This window comes from Rissa tridactyla, chromosome 6 (genome assembly GCF_028500815.1).
Source record: "Rissa tridactyla isolate bRisTri1 chromosome 6, bRisTri1.patW.cur.20221130, whole genome shotgun sequence".
Taxonomy (NCBI): Eukaryota; Metazoa; Chordata; class Aves; order Charadriiformes; family Laridae; genus Rissa; species Rissa tridactyla.
In genome coordinates this window covers 30674666-30691154 of record NC_071471.1, presented here as the reverse complement: position 1 = coordinate 30691154, position 16489 = coordinate 30674666, and the positions used below count along the sequence as shown (strand labels likewise).

The 16489-nt window shown below is 55.7% G+C and overlaps 1 protein-coding gene across 4 annotated transcripts in view; it reads right to left on the bottom strand.

The window, feature by feature from the left end:
- The window catches only part of DIS3L2 (DIS3 like 3'-5' exoribonuclease 2), a 193891-nt gene that overhangs the window by 850 nt on the left and 176552 nt on the right, over positions 1–16489 (bottom strand). For all 4 annotated transcript variants that reach the window (XM_054204600.1, XM_054204602.1, XM_054204599.1 and 1 more), the window contains exons 16-21: positions 10061–10244; positions 8781–8867; positions 4037–4184; positions 3635–3765; positions 3291–3395; positions 2526–2627 (exon numbers count right to left, since the gene is read on the bottom strand). In XM_054204600.1, coding sequence (XP_054060575.1) covers positions 2526–2627; positions 3291–3395; positions 3635–3765; positions 4037–4184; positions 8781–8867; positions 10061–10244 — 757 coding nt within the window. The remainder of the gene's footprint in view (positions 1–2525; positions 2628–3290; positions 3396–3634; positions 3766–4036; positions 4185–8780; positions 8868–10060; positions 10245–16489) is intronic.

Here is a 16489-nt window from a genome sequence, read left to right as displayed (position 1 = left end):
CCCAGTCTTGTTCCCCACAGAGTCCAGGAAGGAGCGTGCATGATTGGGCCCTCGGCTTCAGGTCCCAACCTCCCCTGAAGCCCGCCCTGCCTCCCTTTTCAAGCTGGAGAACGTACATCATCCCTTAATGAAGCAACTTGGCCAAGCGCCAATGGTGAGCTGCGGTGAGCAGGGGCTTCCACATGATGCTGAGCATTTTCTCAGCATCCTGCAAGGAGGGAACGACCCCCCCGTGTCCCTGCAGCGAGAGAAGACCTGTGAAGGGAGCACGATGGAGAGACGCACGGCAATAAAGACCCGAGAAAATCAATCCCTCCCGTTCAGAAACGCACCGGTGCCTGCTACTACCTCCCCGGTCCTCTGACTCCATCTCTTCCAGCAATTGTATGGATTAGAAGCGTAAAGCATTGATCAGGTCTATCCATGAGGCACGGTTAACGGGCTGGCTGGGACACTGGGAAGAGGCTGCCCTGGGGCCACAGCCAGGCATTTGGGACCTTCGCTTGCCAGAGCCCGTCCCCAAGCCCTGCGCTGCGGCAGGGCTCAATGGGGCCATCTGCTTGGGGCTGGCCCACAGGAGGAGCGGGCACAGAGCCACCGGCATAACCTTGTCACATCCTTCCCAGCTCATCCAGTGCCGGCCGCTCCAGATTAATCATTCAGAACAGGAAAATCTCATTGAGACTTAAACGTATCAAAGTGGCCAGTGAGGAGCAAACCACAGGGAAATCCTTTTGCAGACGGTTGCCCAGATGGCTGCTGGCTATCTAGCATCAGCTGCCTGCCTGCCCCAGCTGGCAAGAGCATGGGGGGCAGTGGCCATGGGGCAGCCCCCCACATCTGAGGGAGTCAAATGGGGATTATCAGGGCTCTCCCTTACAACCTTACCCCATCCCTTTGCTGAACCGCTGGGGAACAGCACAATTTCACATCAAAACCCTCAAGTCTTAGATCCACTTCATACTCAAGCCCTGAGTGATGCCCACGGAGGTCCTGGCCATCTCCTGGAGCTCGGGGAGAGGTGGGGGCAACACCTCCCCTCCGTGGCAGGGACAGTCAGCACAGACCCCTGCATGGCTTCCCACAAACAGCCTTCCCCGACATTCCTGCTATCCGGCCAGGCTGAGCCAAACCGGGAAGCGGAGGCCAAGTGCTGGGACCAGGTGGGCAGCTGAGGGGACTCGGTGCCATGGGGTGTCTGGGTGACATTTCCCGTGGTTCAGCATGGCTCCCTGGGATCCGGTTCATCCCAAGGCTGGAGGTTTATCGACTTGGGGATCTGCTGGCTGGGAGGACAGCTCAGAGCCTGCTCCCAGGGGAGTGCGCCGGTGTTTTCTTAGGAGGTGTGGAAGGTTCGTGGAGGAGTTTCCTCTACTGCCGAGTGTTTGCTTAACCAAAATGGGCCCTGCTCATGCTGGGGCGTCATTTTTCATGCGGGTCCCTGCTAGGGTGTAAGTGATATCCGCTCCTGTAGGAAAGGAGGAACTGAGGCCACTTCGGGCCGCATCCAGGGGCTTCTCTGAGCCAAGCTGAGAACGGAGCGCTCAGCTTCAAAGGGAGGGAGGGGTGCAGAAACGCTTGCAGCAGCCGGAGAGCTCAGCCGGTTCTGGCTGCAACACCTCCCCTGGGAAGGAAAGGGCTCCCCAGGATATGCATCATACAGCTGGGGGGGTCAGCCAGCCCTGTGTCAGGACCCCTTTCCATCCAGCCCCAGGTGGACAAGGATGGGTTGCACTGGCCTTGGTTGGAAATGGGGTTTAAACGCAGAGCCCCCGGGGCGGTGCAGGAAGAAGTTGGGATTCATCCCTCCTGTCCCTGCCCAGGCAGCAGCCAGGGATCGCAGGAGTCAACACAGCTGTGATTTTATAGCGACGCCAGACAAAAGTTGGCAAAGAAGCACCACTTAATCAAGCCAGACAAATGTGACTGCTGCCTTTGATTGAGTTACCAAGTTAATAGATGACAGGGACACAAGAGAGAGATCTCTAGATGCTGTTAAATCATTTGACACTGCATCTCAGGAAGTCTGACTTAAAAAATTCCTCCTAATTGGGTCTCAACCCTGCCACAGGGATGGAAACCCGAAGGAAGGGCCTTGCCACCGAGGGAGCAAGGTATGCCAGGATGGGGGAAGGGTCTAGACAGGCGCTGCCTTAGGCCTGATCTTACTTAACATCTTAATTGATAATCTGGAAGAAGGAAGTAAACAGCATGTTAATTCAATTCCTGGAGGAAACTGAATTGGAAGGCAGGGCACACAGCAGGCAGGACAGAGTCTGAAGGCCGTGGAGGGGTCAGATGCAGGGGCAGCGATGAGATAGAGCGGGGCTGGATGGCAGAGGAGGTTGAGGCTGAGATCAGGCTTGCTGGGGAGGGGACACAGAGGGAGAGCAGGACCTGACAGCCTGCGAGGTAGTCCTATGTTCCAGAGCTGGCCCTGTGGAGACCACAGGATCCACCTGTTGCACACAGCCTCCACGCCAGACTATGGTGTTGTGAGCCTGTCCTGTGCTGGGGAGTCTTACCTGGGGCACAGATTCCTGCTCCAGTGTCTCCGGCTCCCACATGAGTGTCAGCTCCGGCTTCCTTCCCACCTTCTGGAAGTGGAAGCCCAGCAAGGGCAGTGCCTGCAGGCAGGGAGAATGTTTGGAACAGCCTGTGGCCCTGGCAACATTCCCCCACTCAGCTCTCCCCCCGACTTCGCCTGCGGATGGGGACGATGTTGCTTTTGCCCGGCACGCTGCCTCTGCAGCTCTTTAACAACCGGGATGCAGCAGCCTGTGAGCCTGAGCCTAGCACGTAAATCAGGGGCTGCTGTGATACACAAACAGCCCATATATCATGCTATATGTCCTGTTTAAAGATGTCATTGCCAGCCATATAACCAGGTTATTAAGAGAAGATGCTGTCACTAACCGCAGGTGCTGGCCAACAATGGTGCTGTCACAACCCCAGATATACCATCTGATTAAATGAAATGAAAACCAGCCTCTCTCCCTTTCCTTGCTTCAGCCCCATGTTGATCTCTGTTCCCCCAAATCTGCCTTTATTCTCTTTTAACTAGACCAGATCACCCCCAGCATATAGCGGGGAGAAGCTGGTCCTCGGAGACTGGGCTGCTCCAGACCCCTCCAGCCCCTCACGCCTGCCCGGCTCGGGTGCAGCTCTGCCAGCTGTGGGGCTGGCACAGAAGGGCACTGGGACAGCCACTGCCTCCGGTGATGCCAGGCTGCTGCAGCCCTCTCTGGTGAGACAGCGTTGGCACCATCTCACACTGGTGAGGTACTTACATTGCAGTAGATGCGCTTCTGGACTCCAAACTTCAGCACCAGGACATCAAAGGCCTCGTTCAGGACACCCATCACCATGGCCTCTGACTCCAGAGGACCACACTCCTGCGAAGAGACAGGGCTGTCACTACACCAGCATCCCCCATCCGGCCATTCCTAAAGTGGGGCCAATATCTCCAGGTCCTGGAGCTCTGGCAGTGGTGGTTGCTCAGTGTGTCCCCTCACGGTTTGCCTTCCCCAAGGCCAGCTGGGTGCCCACGCAGCCTGCTGTCTGGTGGCATCTAGGCTGAGCCTTCAATGGGAAATCCAGAGATGCCCGGGGGGAAGACAGTCTTGGCTCCTACCCTGACGAAGATGCTGAAGAAGAGGTCAGCGCTGAGCTCCTGCACCCTCTTGGAAGCCATCTTCCGGTCGTTGCAGTGATCTGCCTGTCTCTGGATGGCCTCCTTCTCCATCTTGATGGGGGAGCTGGCACCTGGGAAGGGGACAAGTGACAATGACACGCTCCCTCCTGCTCCAGAGCCACACCATGGCACCCTGGACCCAGATGCCCAGCTCACCTCCATGACCCTGTTATTTGAGGGCACCCACGTGCCAGGGAGCCACCCCGTGGGACGCAGACTCCGAGCACCCAGCACCTGTGGCAGGCAAGGCAGGGACCCGGGAGTCCTGCCTGTGCCGGGCACAGCCACCCCCTCCCCTCGCAGCACCCAGAGCTGCTCCGTAAGCGGCCGGGCGGCACCCACCGAGCGAGGCGGAGAGGAGACGGTGCACGATGACATCCGCGTAGCGGCGGATGGGCGAGGTGAAGTGTGTGTAGAAGGGCACGTTCAGGGCGTAGTGGCGAAAGAGGGTCTCGTCCTCCAGGACGCCAGTGCAGAAGTAGAGAGCCATCTGAAAGGGGTGAGAAGCGAGGGAAGGGGGTGAGTGAGGATGGTGGCAGGACCAGGCTGGAGGGGTCTGTGTCTGCCAGACGGAGCTCCAGCAGCTGATGGTCCTTCACCTGCTGCTCAGTTTGGGCTGCACAGGGACAAGGCGGGTGCTGCAGGAACTCAGCACAGTGCAGCGAGCTGCTGGCTGGCAGCTGACCCTGCCTGGCCCCAAGGATTGCATCAACTTTCACAGCACACATGGATTTAAGCAGTCTCTTGCTTCTGCTCAGGCCCTAGGGCTTATTCACCATCCCCCTGTCTTCCAGGGGAGAGCCCAGCCTGTCCTGTGATGTCCCCGTGGATGCTCTCCCAACAAGGGATCTTGCAGAGCAGCTCCCATGCCAGGTTCTGGGTCCGGCTGCTGGCTCCGCACACCCATTGCACCTCACTGGGGAGCACTGGGGGCTGGGATGAGTGTTCCTCGTTCACCGAGGAGGAGACAGCCCTGCTGCTCCATCCCACAACCACAGCTGGGAAGCCAAGCGGCTGGGCTGCCCGGCTCAACCAACACCGGGGCCACGGCGGCACCGTGCTGCCCAGCAGCCTCTTCAACGGGAACCTCTCCTGGCTGCGCCGCCCCTGTTATCCCACACGTTACAGCTTTTATTTTTACATCTGTGAAACACCAGCCCTCGGGGCTGGGAAAATAACGGGGCCGAGCCCAGGCGGGGAGGGGAGGCTGTGCAGGTCAGGGGGGTTGCGGCAGGGTCACAGCACAGTGGCGATTGAATGAACCCGTTTAAAAATTAGAGCAAGTGATTTAAAAAAAACAGGAGTAGCCAGCTCTGATTACAGAGCCGTCCTGGGATCCACGGTTTGGGCAGCTGTATCCTCCGCTTTCTGACCCAGCGGCACAGCCAGCTCCTGCTGAGCAGCACCGCACTGATCCGGGCAAGTAAATAGAGCAGGTTAAAAAAAGCAGCATCGGTCCCGGCCTTATTATGAGACCCAAGAGCTGGGATAGGAGCCGTGGCAGCTGCCAATTTCCACAACCCAGAATTAAATTGTTTCTGATGGACTCCATGAAGTACAGTCTACACTCAATTAGCTCAGCTCCCACCGAACAAGGCTCTGCGCGGCCGGGCAGGGAGACACGCCGAGCGCTGGAGGCTGCTGCGGGACATGAGTGCCCTTGTGCAGACAGACAGCATGGGATTACAAGGGGTTTACAGCACTTATGCCAGGCTCCCAGGCAGAAGGGAGGAAGGTCCCTGCAATGCCAGGTAGGCAGAGAGCTGAGCATAACCATTTGATGGCACAGGTCAAAATCCCTGCTATGGGAAAGACACTGGGAAGGGCTCATCCCTTCCCTATCTATCTGCCCAGCAGCACAGGGCAACCCCTGCCTTGTTTTAAGTTAGAAAAGATGCTGAAGGTCCCACGCTGCTTGCTATTGCCTGGGACGCTTCTTCCTCATGGATGTGCTGGCAAAACCCAGCTCCATTTTTGACACCCTCTTGGTAGCTCATGACCCTCACAAAGTTGGCATCAGCTTGGGTATCATAGCAAAAATACTCCTATGGGCTGCAGTAAGGTTACACACTGCAGGGAGCCCGGTCTGACACGTATCTGATACCCATCCTTGCCACCATGACAGCGTTACCCAGTGACACCAGCCTGGCATAAAGCAGATGTTTTCTCATTAACAGATTTGACTCACAAGTGGTCTCAAATCCCCAGGGTTTGCCACAATCCCTGGAGAACCACAAGGAGCTTGGAAATAAATCAGCCCCAGCCAACCAGGGGCGGCTTTTGCTCTCACGGACAGATTGAATCCCCGAGTGACTGAGCCCCTGAAAAATGATATGTCGCTGCTCCTTCATCTGTTACGAGGCTCCTGGCATGGCAATCCAGGCACTCCCCCAGACACATGCATTACCAGTTCCTTCCCATCTCCCTCTTCCTACAAGAAGCCGATGTCTTGACCACCAGCACGCAGCAAAAATGGAAGAGGCAGGCTTGGTGCAACCGCGTGTTAAACCTGTGGGCAGCTCGTTTTGGCTGATTTCAACTGCAGCCTTGTCCCTGAAACACCAGCTTTATCACTGGGAGCTGCGATGCATGCAGGGATACGGGTGACTCCTCCGTGCCCTGGGCCTAGACGGTCTCGCCATGCCATCTGTCAGAGCAATGGCCCAGTCCTTGACACGGGCACGGGCCCCTGTGTGGCTGTGCTCTGCAGCTGCCAACGCTCAGATCTGTTCCCTCCCCAGTGAGGGACCGTGGTGTCCGGGGACACGGGCAGGATGGGGCCAATTCTCCCATCTGTTCTAATACTGGTGGCAGACAGCAAAAAGTCCTTCTTCCCAGAAAAGCTCCTTCCATTTAGCTGCCTGCCCTTTCAGAAGGACACCGACACGGCGTTAAACTACCCCTCCCCTGCATGCAGCAGTAGAACAGCAGTGGGAATCTGAACTGTTCAGAATTTTGGGGAGCTGTGAGTCCACCCCGCAGTGAGTGTGGTCAGGGACCAGAAACCACAGAGAGCAACACTGATGTCTCTCACCCCCACAGTGCCGTGGTCCTTCCTTATGGACTGGAGGCTGTATGCACCCACCGCCACGAGTACAACCTGGGTCAGATTGGAAAGAAGCCCTAAAGACAGGAGGGGAGCGTCTGCTCACCTGGCGGAGGGCTTGGGGCAAGTCTGAAAATCTATTTCCAAGCTAAACAATAGTTCAGCAAATGGTCAACCGCATAAGCTCAGCCCAGGATCAAGACAGATTTGTGCATCTTCTCACTTCCAATAATGAGAGCACACCATCACGCGCGGCAATGCCATCCTGCCGGGGAATGCTAGCAGACAGGAATGCCAGCAGATGGGAATGCTGCTCACCACCCAGACACAGGCTGCCCTGCAGGGTTGATGGGCTCAGCTGTAAACCGGGTTTTGCCTATTACGGGAGTGTGCCAGACAGCAAGTTTGCCAGGCGTGAGTGGACTGCACAGCACACCTGAACTCACAGGCACCTTGGTCTTCTGATGATGAAACGAATCTAGTTCCTGCCAAAATCATATCTCATGGAATATCTCCTTTAAAAGTTCCTCTTTCTTCTTCCCCAAACTTCCTGCCTGGTATCTACTCTGCAGAAGACTCCACCCCAAAACCTTGATACCTGTTTTGCATATGGATCTGACATGTATTCACAGGGCTAAATCTTAACAAGAGCCACTGGGAGGTGTCTCAAAGTACACCTACCACTTCTCAGACCACAGCCTCAGGAGACCACAGAGGCCAAATTTCAGCAAGTCAGCGGGTCCCCAAAAGGCTCATCTTCTCCTTGGTGCCAGGGCAGAACCAAGTTGCCTTCTCCTTGCTCACCCCTCCTGGCCCACCGCCAGGCTTGCTCCAAGCGCTGCTGCTGGCAAAGCTCAGGCTTGCACCACAGTCAGCAGGACTAGAGAGGGATCCCAGAGAACGAATGTCACCAGAGCGTTCACCTGTTAGCACCTCCCACCAGAAAAAGAAGATGTGACAGAAGGGACCAGGACAAGACAAAGCAGGACGTGGGATCTAGCACAACACAGCCAGCTCCAGAGGACACTCCCTGCACTTTACAGAGGAGCACTCCTGAGCAGGACACATACACGAGGGGGTGATTTACTAAACGGCTTCAGCCCCCAATCCCACTTGCAAGCAAGCATTGAGTCACTAAAGTACAGCAGGACTTCAGGCAACTGCTAATGAGTAAATGGAGCAAATAAGCTAATTAGAAGAGCGACAGTCAAATGAGTGATGTTGGGAAGATGATTCATTCCTGCAGCGATAAGTAGGCCACAACAGAGAGACCATTTCAGGAACGTGCCCCTTCTTCCTGTGGGGCTGGACTACCCTCAGAACAGGCTGTGCTATGCCCAGCTGCAAACGTAGAAAGGAAGATGCTTCACAAAAACTTTTTTTGATGACGACAAGCACCCAAAAAAGTATACTGAGCTGCAGATGCACCAAGCACGACAATCAGTGTGAGCAGCACAAGCCTCCATTGCAGAGACCTTCACAGAAGGTCGCTTGGTCTGGAGGGAGACCAAAGGGTTTCCAGAGCTTCCATGCTCCTAAGGGCATGTGTCTGGGCACATTATCTTGCTTTAAGGCCAGTCCCACACCCCTACCACATCCTCACTCTTGATTCCTTCTTTGGACCAGTTGGGATACCATGATGCGAAGAAATGGCACAAATAGGAACCATGGAGCCCGCCACCAGCTCTTCACAGAGCAGGCTCGGTCCTTGTGACTCTGCTAACATCCCGCGTGCAACTTCAAGGGTGAAACATCCCAACCAGCAATAACAGGGACACTATGGGGGGCAAGGAAAAACTCAGCCTGACCCCACCAGCCAGTGAAGCTCTGTTGCCCACGGGATACCCCCACTGCCAGCTGCCTGGGGCTGGAGGCACTGGGGGAAGCTGCTGGCAGCCCCACAGCAGCGTGTTCAGCGTCCATTCACTCTCCCTCTACATAAGAACGAGCTATGGTAACGCAGAAGGGGTGAGGGTCGAAGATGGAGCCACAGCAGACAGCTACAGCCAGATGTGTCCGACAGCACAGTGCTTCTCTCACCTGCATGGGCCTGGAGAACATGTTGGTCAGCACTTCTTTCCTGGCTTCAGAGTATTTGTCAGCACCAAATGTTTCATTTAAGCTTTTCTGGAGGAGAAAAGAGAGAGAGCATTCAGTGTTGGCAAGCTACGGTGGTAGGGGGACCCAGGCAGACCTTACTGGGGCAAACAGCAGCTTGTCAGAGCCAAATTCCTCCTTCCCCTGCAAATCTCCTCATAAACCAAAAAGTGCACGTGAAAATGGGTTTTCACTCTGGGCCCAGCAGCCCCGACAGGATGGCACACACAGCCCTGAGTGTTGACTCGCCTCCCAGGGGCAGCAGCAGGGAGCACCCGGGGCACGGGGACCGCTGTCTCCGTCCCCAGACGTGCAGCATGCGAGAGTGCCCGTAGCCCCTTTCCTGACCCGTGCCTGGCTCCTGTCCAGCTACTGAGAGCTTCAGCGCACGGACTAATGGGACTCTGGGGAGACGTGGGTACAGGAGGTCACTGCCTGGGGCTAGTGGCGAGGCAGGGCTGGAGGGTTCAAAGTGCAGGAGAGGAGCTGAATGCGCAGCCCCACGTGTGCCAACACAGCCTCGGCGCAGCCAGCAAGAGGGGAAAGCAGCCCCAGCCGACAGAGGGGTGTGCGGGAGGCCAGCGGGGATGGGATTAACAGAGGATTATCCACAGTCCAGTTGCGGTGAGTAAAGAAAATCCTGGAACCTGCGCTGTGCTGTTTAGCTGGAGTTCAGCCTCAGGACACGCTCGCTGGAGGATCGGTCAGATACCTCCCGTGCTGCCTGCCTCTGACCTTTCCCAGCACCGCTCTCCAGTCCTTCCCAGTCACCCCGCTCCCCACCCTGCCCTCCCTGAGACCTTCAGCAGCCCAGACAGAAACAACCCCTTGCAGAGCTATTTTTCCTGTGGTACAGAGAAAATGCCCTGCCCAGGATCTGCTGAGAGAAGGAAGAGAAAGGAAATGTGGGTGTCCCAGTGAGTGTTCCTGCACTGAAACATCCTTCCCATTGCAGAGAGGGCAGCACTGGGGTCACTTCCAAGGTCCTCCTTGCTCTGCTCTAAGATCATGCACAACATGTCTAACCGGGACAGGCTGGGCCACCCTTGCCCAGAGCTGGTGGGGTCAATAGCGAGTGAGGGAGGTGGTTTGTTTTGGCATGGGATAGTTGTCAGCTCTGCTTGGGCAGGGGGAAGACAGGGAATAAATCAAATGCTGTTGCAAACACGCCACCACACAGCTGCCCACCCTTTGCCCCCACAGCCCGGGGCCATGGCACTCACATGCAGGCTCCCCGCGCTGCTGAAGTCAATATCAAGGCCAACTTGGTTGCAAAACTCCATGAGGTCTTTCAGCAGCTTGGTTTGGGGTGGGGGGTGGCGGCGAAGCAGGGCCTGCTCGGGGAAGGAGCGGTAGATCCGGTGGGCCACGGCCATGTTTGCGAGCAGCATGAACTCTTCCACCAGCCTGCAGCACGAGAAAAACAACCCCGGGCCCCGGTTAGAGAGAGGAGTCCCCTGGGAAGCCAAGCCAGTCCATAGTGATGGGAACTAATATGACACGGGGGGACGGGGGAGCAGCTCGTAGTTGCTGTTATGAGCAAAGATTAGATGTGAGACTGCAGCAAATCCCCCTCCAAATTCTCACTTTCTAGCTGAGGTTTCCCTGGGGACTCAGAGCAAGCCGTCCTGCTGGCGCAGACAAGCAGAAGTCAGTGATAAATTGACAGCTTAAATTAGGATAAAATAATCTCCCTTTAGGTCATTTTATCTCCTGAAACGCTCGACAAGCAAAACAAACACTGTGTGAGAGATATCACGGAAAACAAACATAGATCGCTGTCTTCCCGGGCCAGAGAAAACAGCATCTCGCTTGCCCCCCCATCCCAAGCTCGACATGTGTGGTCAAGCCCAGCCACCAAGCCCGGGCTTTGCGCTGGGCTCCCACCCAGAGCAAGATGCAGCGCAGTCCCCGAGCAGGACAAGCCACCGGCACAGCTCGCTGCAGAGCCGCCTCCGGCATCCAGGCGATGGCAAGGACTCTGGGGGGTCCTCCATGCAACCTGCAGACTGCTGGGGGTACCCCAGGCTGGGGTGAGCACCCCCCTGCCACCTCTGAACATACGGGCATCGAATGGAAATCTCCGGGGCTACACACTGCAAAGAAAAGCAATCCCGGCGCTAGAGACCATCTTCGGAGCATTTATGGGTTGTGCTACCAGCTGTAGGGCTGTGCCACAGGAGACTTGTTTAACTGGGCTCAGATAAGCAGAGAGATGTGCTTAACTGGGCTTCCTGCTATTTGCTGCATGTATTCCCAGGGCTCCTAACTGGTGCTAATTGCCAAAAAAGATAATAGATTTACAGAAGTAACCTCATCCTCCAAGCAATGCCTGAGTGAGCCGCCACTGATTATGCCGGCTCAGCCCTGTGGCTCCTGCAGGCAAAGCAGCGGTTTTGCAGGGCTGGCTGGGGGAGCCGGGATGGAGCTGGTGCTCTTGCAGGTCCCGGCCCTGGCCACCGCTGGGTGAGATGTGCAGGGTGCTGTGCTCCCGGGGCCCTTGCTGCAGCAGCGATGCATTCCCAGCCTGGGAGTGCTTGCCAAGAACTCGAAAGAGAAAGGAAATAAAGACAAATCCAGAGGAAGAATAAGCACCTGACGGTGATAATCAGCGGTGGAAATGTTCATCTTTAATGGGATGGAGCTCCCTTAATAAGAGCCTTGTGGGTTCCCCCAGAGTGTCTTGTGCCAGAGGCCAAATACTCCAGACCCCACAGGGAGGGCAGGAGGGACACCCTCGTGCGGGGGCAGTGTGGGAAGGGATGGGGAGCAGCACAGCCCAAGTGGGAATGGGCCACCCATCCTGTCCCCTGAAACACCTGCCCATAGGCAGATGCTACCAGAAGGGGAAGGGCTGGGTCAGGAGGTGGGCAACGCGCCCACAGCCCGGCATGGGAGCAGGGTCTGTACACGCTCATGACCGACAGCTTCCAAGAAGGTCGAGCCAAGCTCTTGCTGCTCCTGTGCAGCTAAGCCAGCAGATGGCAACATCGGTCCCTCTATGGCCACCGGCACTGGGGGGCTGTGGGACAGCATGGCCCAAGGGTGCTGGGCACCCCGGCTCCACAGCACCCAGGGATGGGAGGCAGGGAGCAGCACCCGGCGGGTTCCGGCACGGCCATCCCCATCTCCTGGGTGCGGGTGGACCCACCAGCTCTCACCCAGCTGTTGCAGTGCTTGTAGACTGCACATGGGGAACAGTGGCCCGAGGACATGTGCGAGGTTCTGCCAGCCCATGCTCGTACCTGGGAAGCCCTTTCCGCCCCAGCCAGCTCGCAGCAAGGCACAGCAAAGAGCACGGGCTGCGAAAGGCAGCACCTCTCCTTCCTGTGGGCTGTGGTGCAAAGAAAAAGAGAGACATTTCCTGCGCCAGCCCCAGCTACAGAGATGCATGTGTGGGCAAAGGCTGGCCATGGATGGAGTCCTTGTGCCTCCCTCAAAATGTGGCCTCTACAGAGTGTGAGGCAAAGCCATTTTTAAAGACAAAGCAATAAACAGCCGTGAACAGCATCTCCTCTTCGTCACCGGCACAACCTGCCTATCTCATGTCCTAGAGATGAACACTCTAAGTGAGTGCTGAAGCAGCCCCTGCCATTCCTGCTCCCACGGCGCACTAGAGTGTGAAGCCTTTACCTGTTACCTCCAGCAACACTTCGGGCTGGATGCAATTTCCACTTCATTATTAAGTTCTGTATTTTGTTTTACTATTTTGGAGCTTGAGGCTTTTAAATCTTCCTGGGGATAACCTTGTTCTGATATTGCAGGTAGCACTGAGTTGAAGGTCCTGAGAACCCGCCTGCCAGGGATGCTTTTAGAGCTGAAGGAAAACTAACAGCACATATATCCTGCTTTGCTCTGCAAAACCCCATCCTCTCTCCCTTCAGCACACCCACACCTGGAGCACCAGCCCCAGACGGCATCCAAGACAGCCCCCATCAAAAGGAGGTACCCAGCACACGGTTGGATTGATTGCATGGGCAGGAAAATCTTATCAGGAAGTACCCAGGAGCTTTGCACCCACGGCAGGGCATGCAGAATGTGACCACAGATATTCAGAGAGAAGAAGCTACCTACTCTTCTTGCTTGCTCACCCAAAGGCAGAGGAAGGCTTCAGGAGACGTGGCTGCGGTTTGGGCTTCCCAGGAGCAGATAACGCAGATGAGGTCGGACACTGCCCTGTATCCAGAGAGAAGAGAAGCCCCAGGACCTGATGGGTCGGCTCATGTCAGCTCAGGTTAATGAAGCACAGTGGCCCAGGGAGGCTCGCTGCCCTGTGGGTTGATGCCAAACACCCTGCAGAGATGGAGGGTCCTTGCCAGCTCTGGATCACCCAGGGGTCACAGAGCTGCTCCCCACACGCACCCCATCGCAGCAGCCCTGCAAGTGTGAAAAGGATGAACAGCGTGGGGCTGCTCCGTGCTAAGTCCTAGACAGATTTGTTTTAAACATCAAGATTTAGTCCCCAGGGAGAAGAAAGCAGCTTCCAGAAGGGCCAGGTCATAGATGGGCTAATCCAAAGCATGTGAGAGCCTGCCGGGGTCAGAGGGAGCGGGCTGAGGACAGTGAAGGAGCTGGCACCTGCACCCAGAGTTAAGCTGGGTCACCTCTTCTGCAGAGGAACGGGGTCTGTGGCTCAGGACATGAGGAGGGAGCCAAGATCTGCAATGAACAGTTTAACGTGGCGGTTTCACTGCACCTAAAAGGAAAACCTCATTCCCATTGAGACTCTGGACGGGACGTTGGAGACTCAGGAGGATGAGCCAGGACTGGGACAGCCCATGAAGCCGGCAAAGCTTTGGGTGCTGCGGAGCAGGAGGGCACAGCAAAGGCACGTGGCCTTTTAGCTGCACTTTTAGCTAGCGTCCTCCCCAGGGCTTCAGCTCGGCCAGCACTACGCCGCAATTTGGAAAAAAAGCAATGGATGCGGAGGCAGGCGGGAACGGAGGCTGGTTGGCAGCGGCTGGGGGCCAGACCAGCAGCTGGCACCGGTGTTACTGGGAGCTGCGCTGAAGGCCTGCTAACTTGTCGGCAGGTCAAACAACAAGAGGTTCGGTTGGTTTTTTTTTTCTTTTCTTCTTAAAACAGCCTAGCTCGGAGTTTGGCTCGGTGCGGCTGGCAGACGGGAGTGCAAAGAAAAATATTTCATGGCTAAAAAAATGGAGACAGAAAGACTGGTCCATCTGAACGCGCGCTGAATGAATCCCATGTGAAATGCATTCTAACGCCATTGCTAGAGTTTCCTCTGGATTAGCTGAGCTATCCTTGGCTCCCGTCTCCATAAAATCCCATAAACAATCTGATCTGAACTTTTGCCCTTTCTGTGCTGATGCGAGGTTTCCTCCGCCGTCCCGTGGGGCGCGCTGGGGGTCAGCAGGTGGCTGTCCCTCCCGTCGGTGCCTGCAGATCCCGGCTGTCCTGCTCACCGGAGCTGCAGGAGGGAGCGTTTCCAAACCTGTTCAATGCATCATTTAACATGTGCACATGCAAGAGGGAGGAGAGGGAGGGGCGGGACGGCTTGTGAGCCCTGTAACATGTGTAAGCATCTTCTGCCGGCTCTTTCAGTACCCGGGTTTTGCTCATGAGTTATGGGCTTGGTGCAGGAGTTAGTGGGTGAAACTCTATAGCCTGCCTTATGCAAGAGGTCAGCCGGAGTGTACCGTTTTCAAAAGCATTCGCCTCTGAGTTTCAAACGTGATCGAGGCATGCCGGCTCCTACATCCCACTGACTGATGGGGAGATTTCAGGCTCCTGAGATGCTCTTAAACACAGGGCTTGGTGCTTTTCAAAGTACCTTAAATGATGGTCTTGGGTCCTGTAGGCAAATAGCCACCTACGAAACCTCCTGAAGAGGACTGCTGACACCTTAACGGCAGCCCCAAACCCACGCTACTGGGCTGTAACTCTTCTCGCACGGCTACTATCAGAGCCAAACATCTGAGGGACAGGGGAAGAGGAGCTGCACATTCAGATCCTGGAATTGCTTTAGTAGCAGCCTTACTACTTGCTCCATAAAAAGCCAGACCCTTTGCAATCTCTTGATAGCAACCTTGAAAAAATACTCACATCCTCAGCAAGGTGGTTGGTTGATGGCAAATAAAATATTTGTTTCTCATGCCAAATCTCCGCAGAGTGAAGTGGGGCAAGTAAAATGCATGTTTGGCTGCTTGTTTCCATGGCAATGCGGCCAGGCTATGCAGCAGCCATCGAAGTGCCCACTCTCCCTGATTAACTTGACAAATGACATTAGCCAAGCAAGGTTCGCTGCAAGGGAGAGACAAGGAGTACTTTGTTTGCAATCCAGTAAGTGCAGGAAGGAGGCAGGCAGCTCGGTTAAAGCGACGTGACATTAAAACATCTGCTGTTCCACCAGTGTAACAGACCCGTAGGCTTCAGCGCAAATGGCAGCCAGGTAGGGCTGCACAGACGAGTGCGGCTCTTCCCCCACGCCACCTTCTTCACCTCCGTCCCCTCCTGCAAGATGTAACCACTGGGTGTATCCCAGGCATTGGAAATGTTCTCATACGTGAGGCACAGACTCAGAGATAAACCCAAAACACCACATAGCTCTCCCACGGCAGGGTTTTTCCTGCTATTAACAGGCTGGAGAAGTTGGTCTTTTCTTCACGTGTAGCTCATTGTGGAAACATGCTCCCAAAGGGACAGAGCTGCACCGTCCTGAGCTGCAGTCTGAGCCCCCCTTCCATTGGTGGTCCCTCCAGTTGGGTGAGCTGCCACCAGGTAAATCCCAGCATCTTTCCAGCATCTCAGACTTGAGCCAAATGTGACCAAATCATTTCTGCAAAGGTTACCAAATTTCTTTCCCCTATCCCATGACAAAATCCCATCTGCTCCTCTCCACCTTGTCTCCCCCTCACAGCGCTTGCTCCCTCCTGCACAGGGAACAAGGCTTTTGCTGTTCAAACTCCTTCCCCTCTCCAGATGGGTTTACTATCCCAGCTCAGCATGAGTCTGTGCTTTGACCAGCACTCAGAGCCTCTGGTTTCTCAACCCATAGCTACGTGTCTGCCTCAGGTGTCCAGCTCCATGCTGGCTCCAAATAGGGATAGGACAGCACCTCTACTCTGCTCTGGTGAGACCCCACCTGGAGTACCACGTCCAGCTCTGGAGTCCTCACCACAAGAAGGACATGGACCTGTTGGAGCGGGTCCAGTGGAGGGCCACGAAGATGATGAGAGGGCTGGAGCACCTCTGCTACGAGAACAGGCTGAGAGAGTTGGGGTTGTTCAGTCTGGAGAAGTTAGAAGGCTCCGAGGAGACCTTATAGCAGCCTTCCAGTCCCTAAAGGGGGCCTACAGGAAGGATGGGGTGGGACTCTTTACCAGGGAGTGTTATGATAGGACACGGGGTAACGGCCTCAAGTTGAGAGAGGGCAGATTTAGATTGGATATCAGGAAAAAATTCTTGACTGTGAGGGTGGTGAGGCACTGGCCCAGGTTGCCCAGAGAGGTTGTGGATGTCCCATCCCTGGAGGTGTTCAAGGCCAGGCTGGATGGGGCTTTGAGCAGCCTGGTCTAGTGGGAGGTGTCCCTGCCCATGGCAGGGGGTTGGAACTAGATGATCTTTAAGGTCGCTTCTAACACGAACCATTCTGTGATTCTGTGGCAGTAGAGCTTTGAAAGCATCACAGTTGG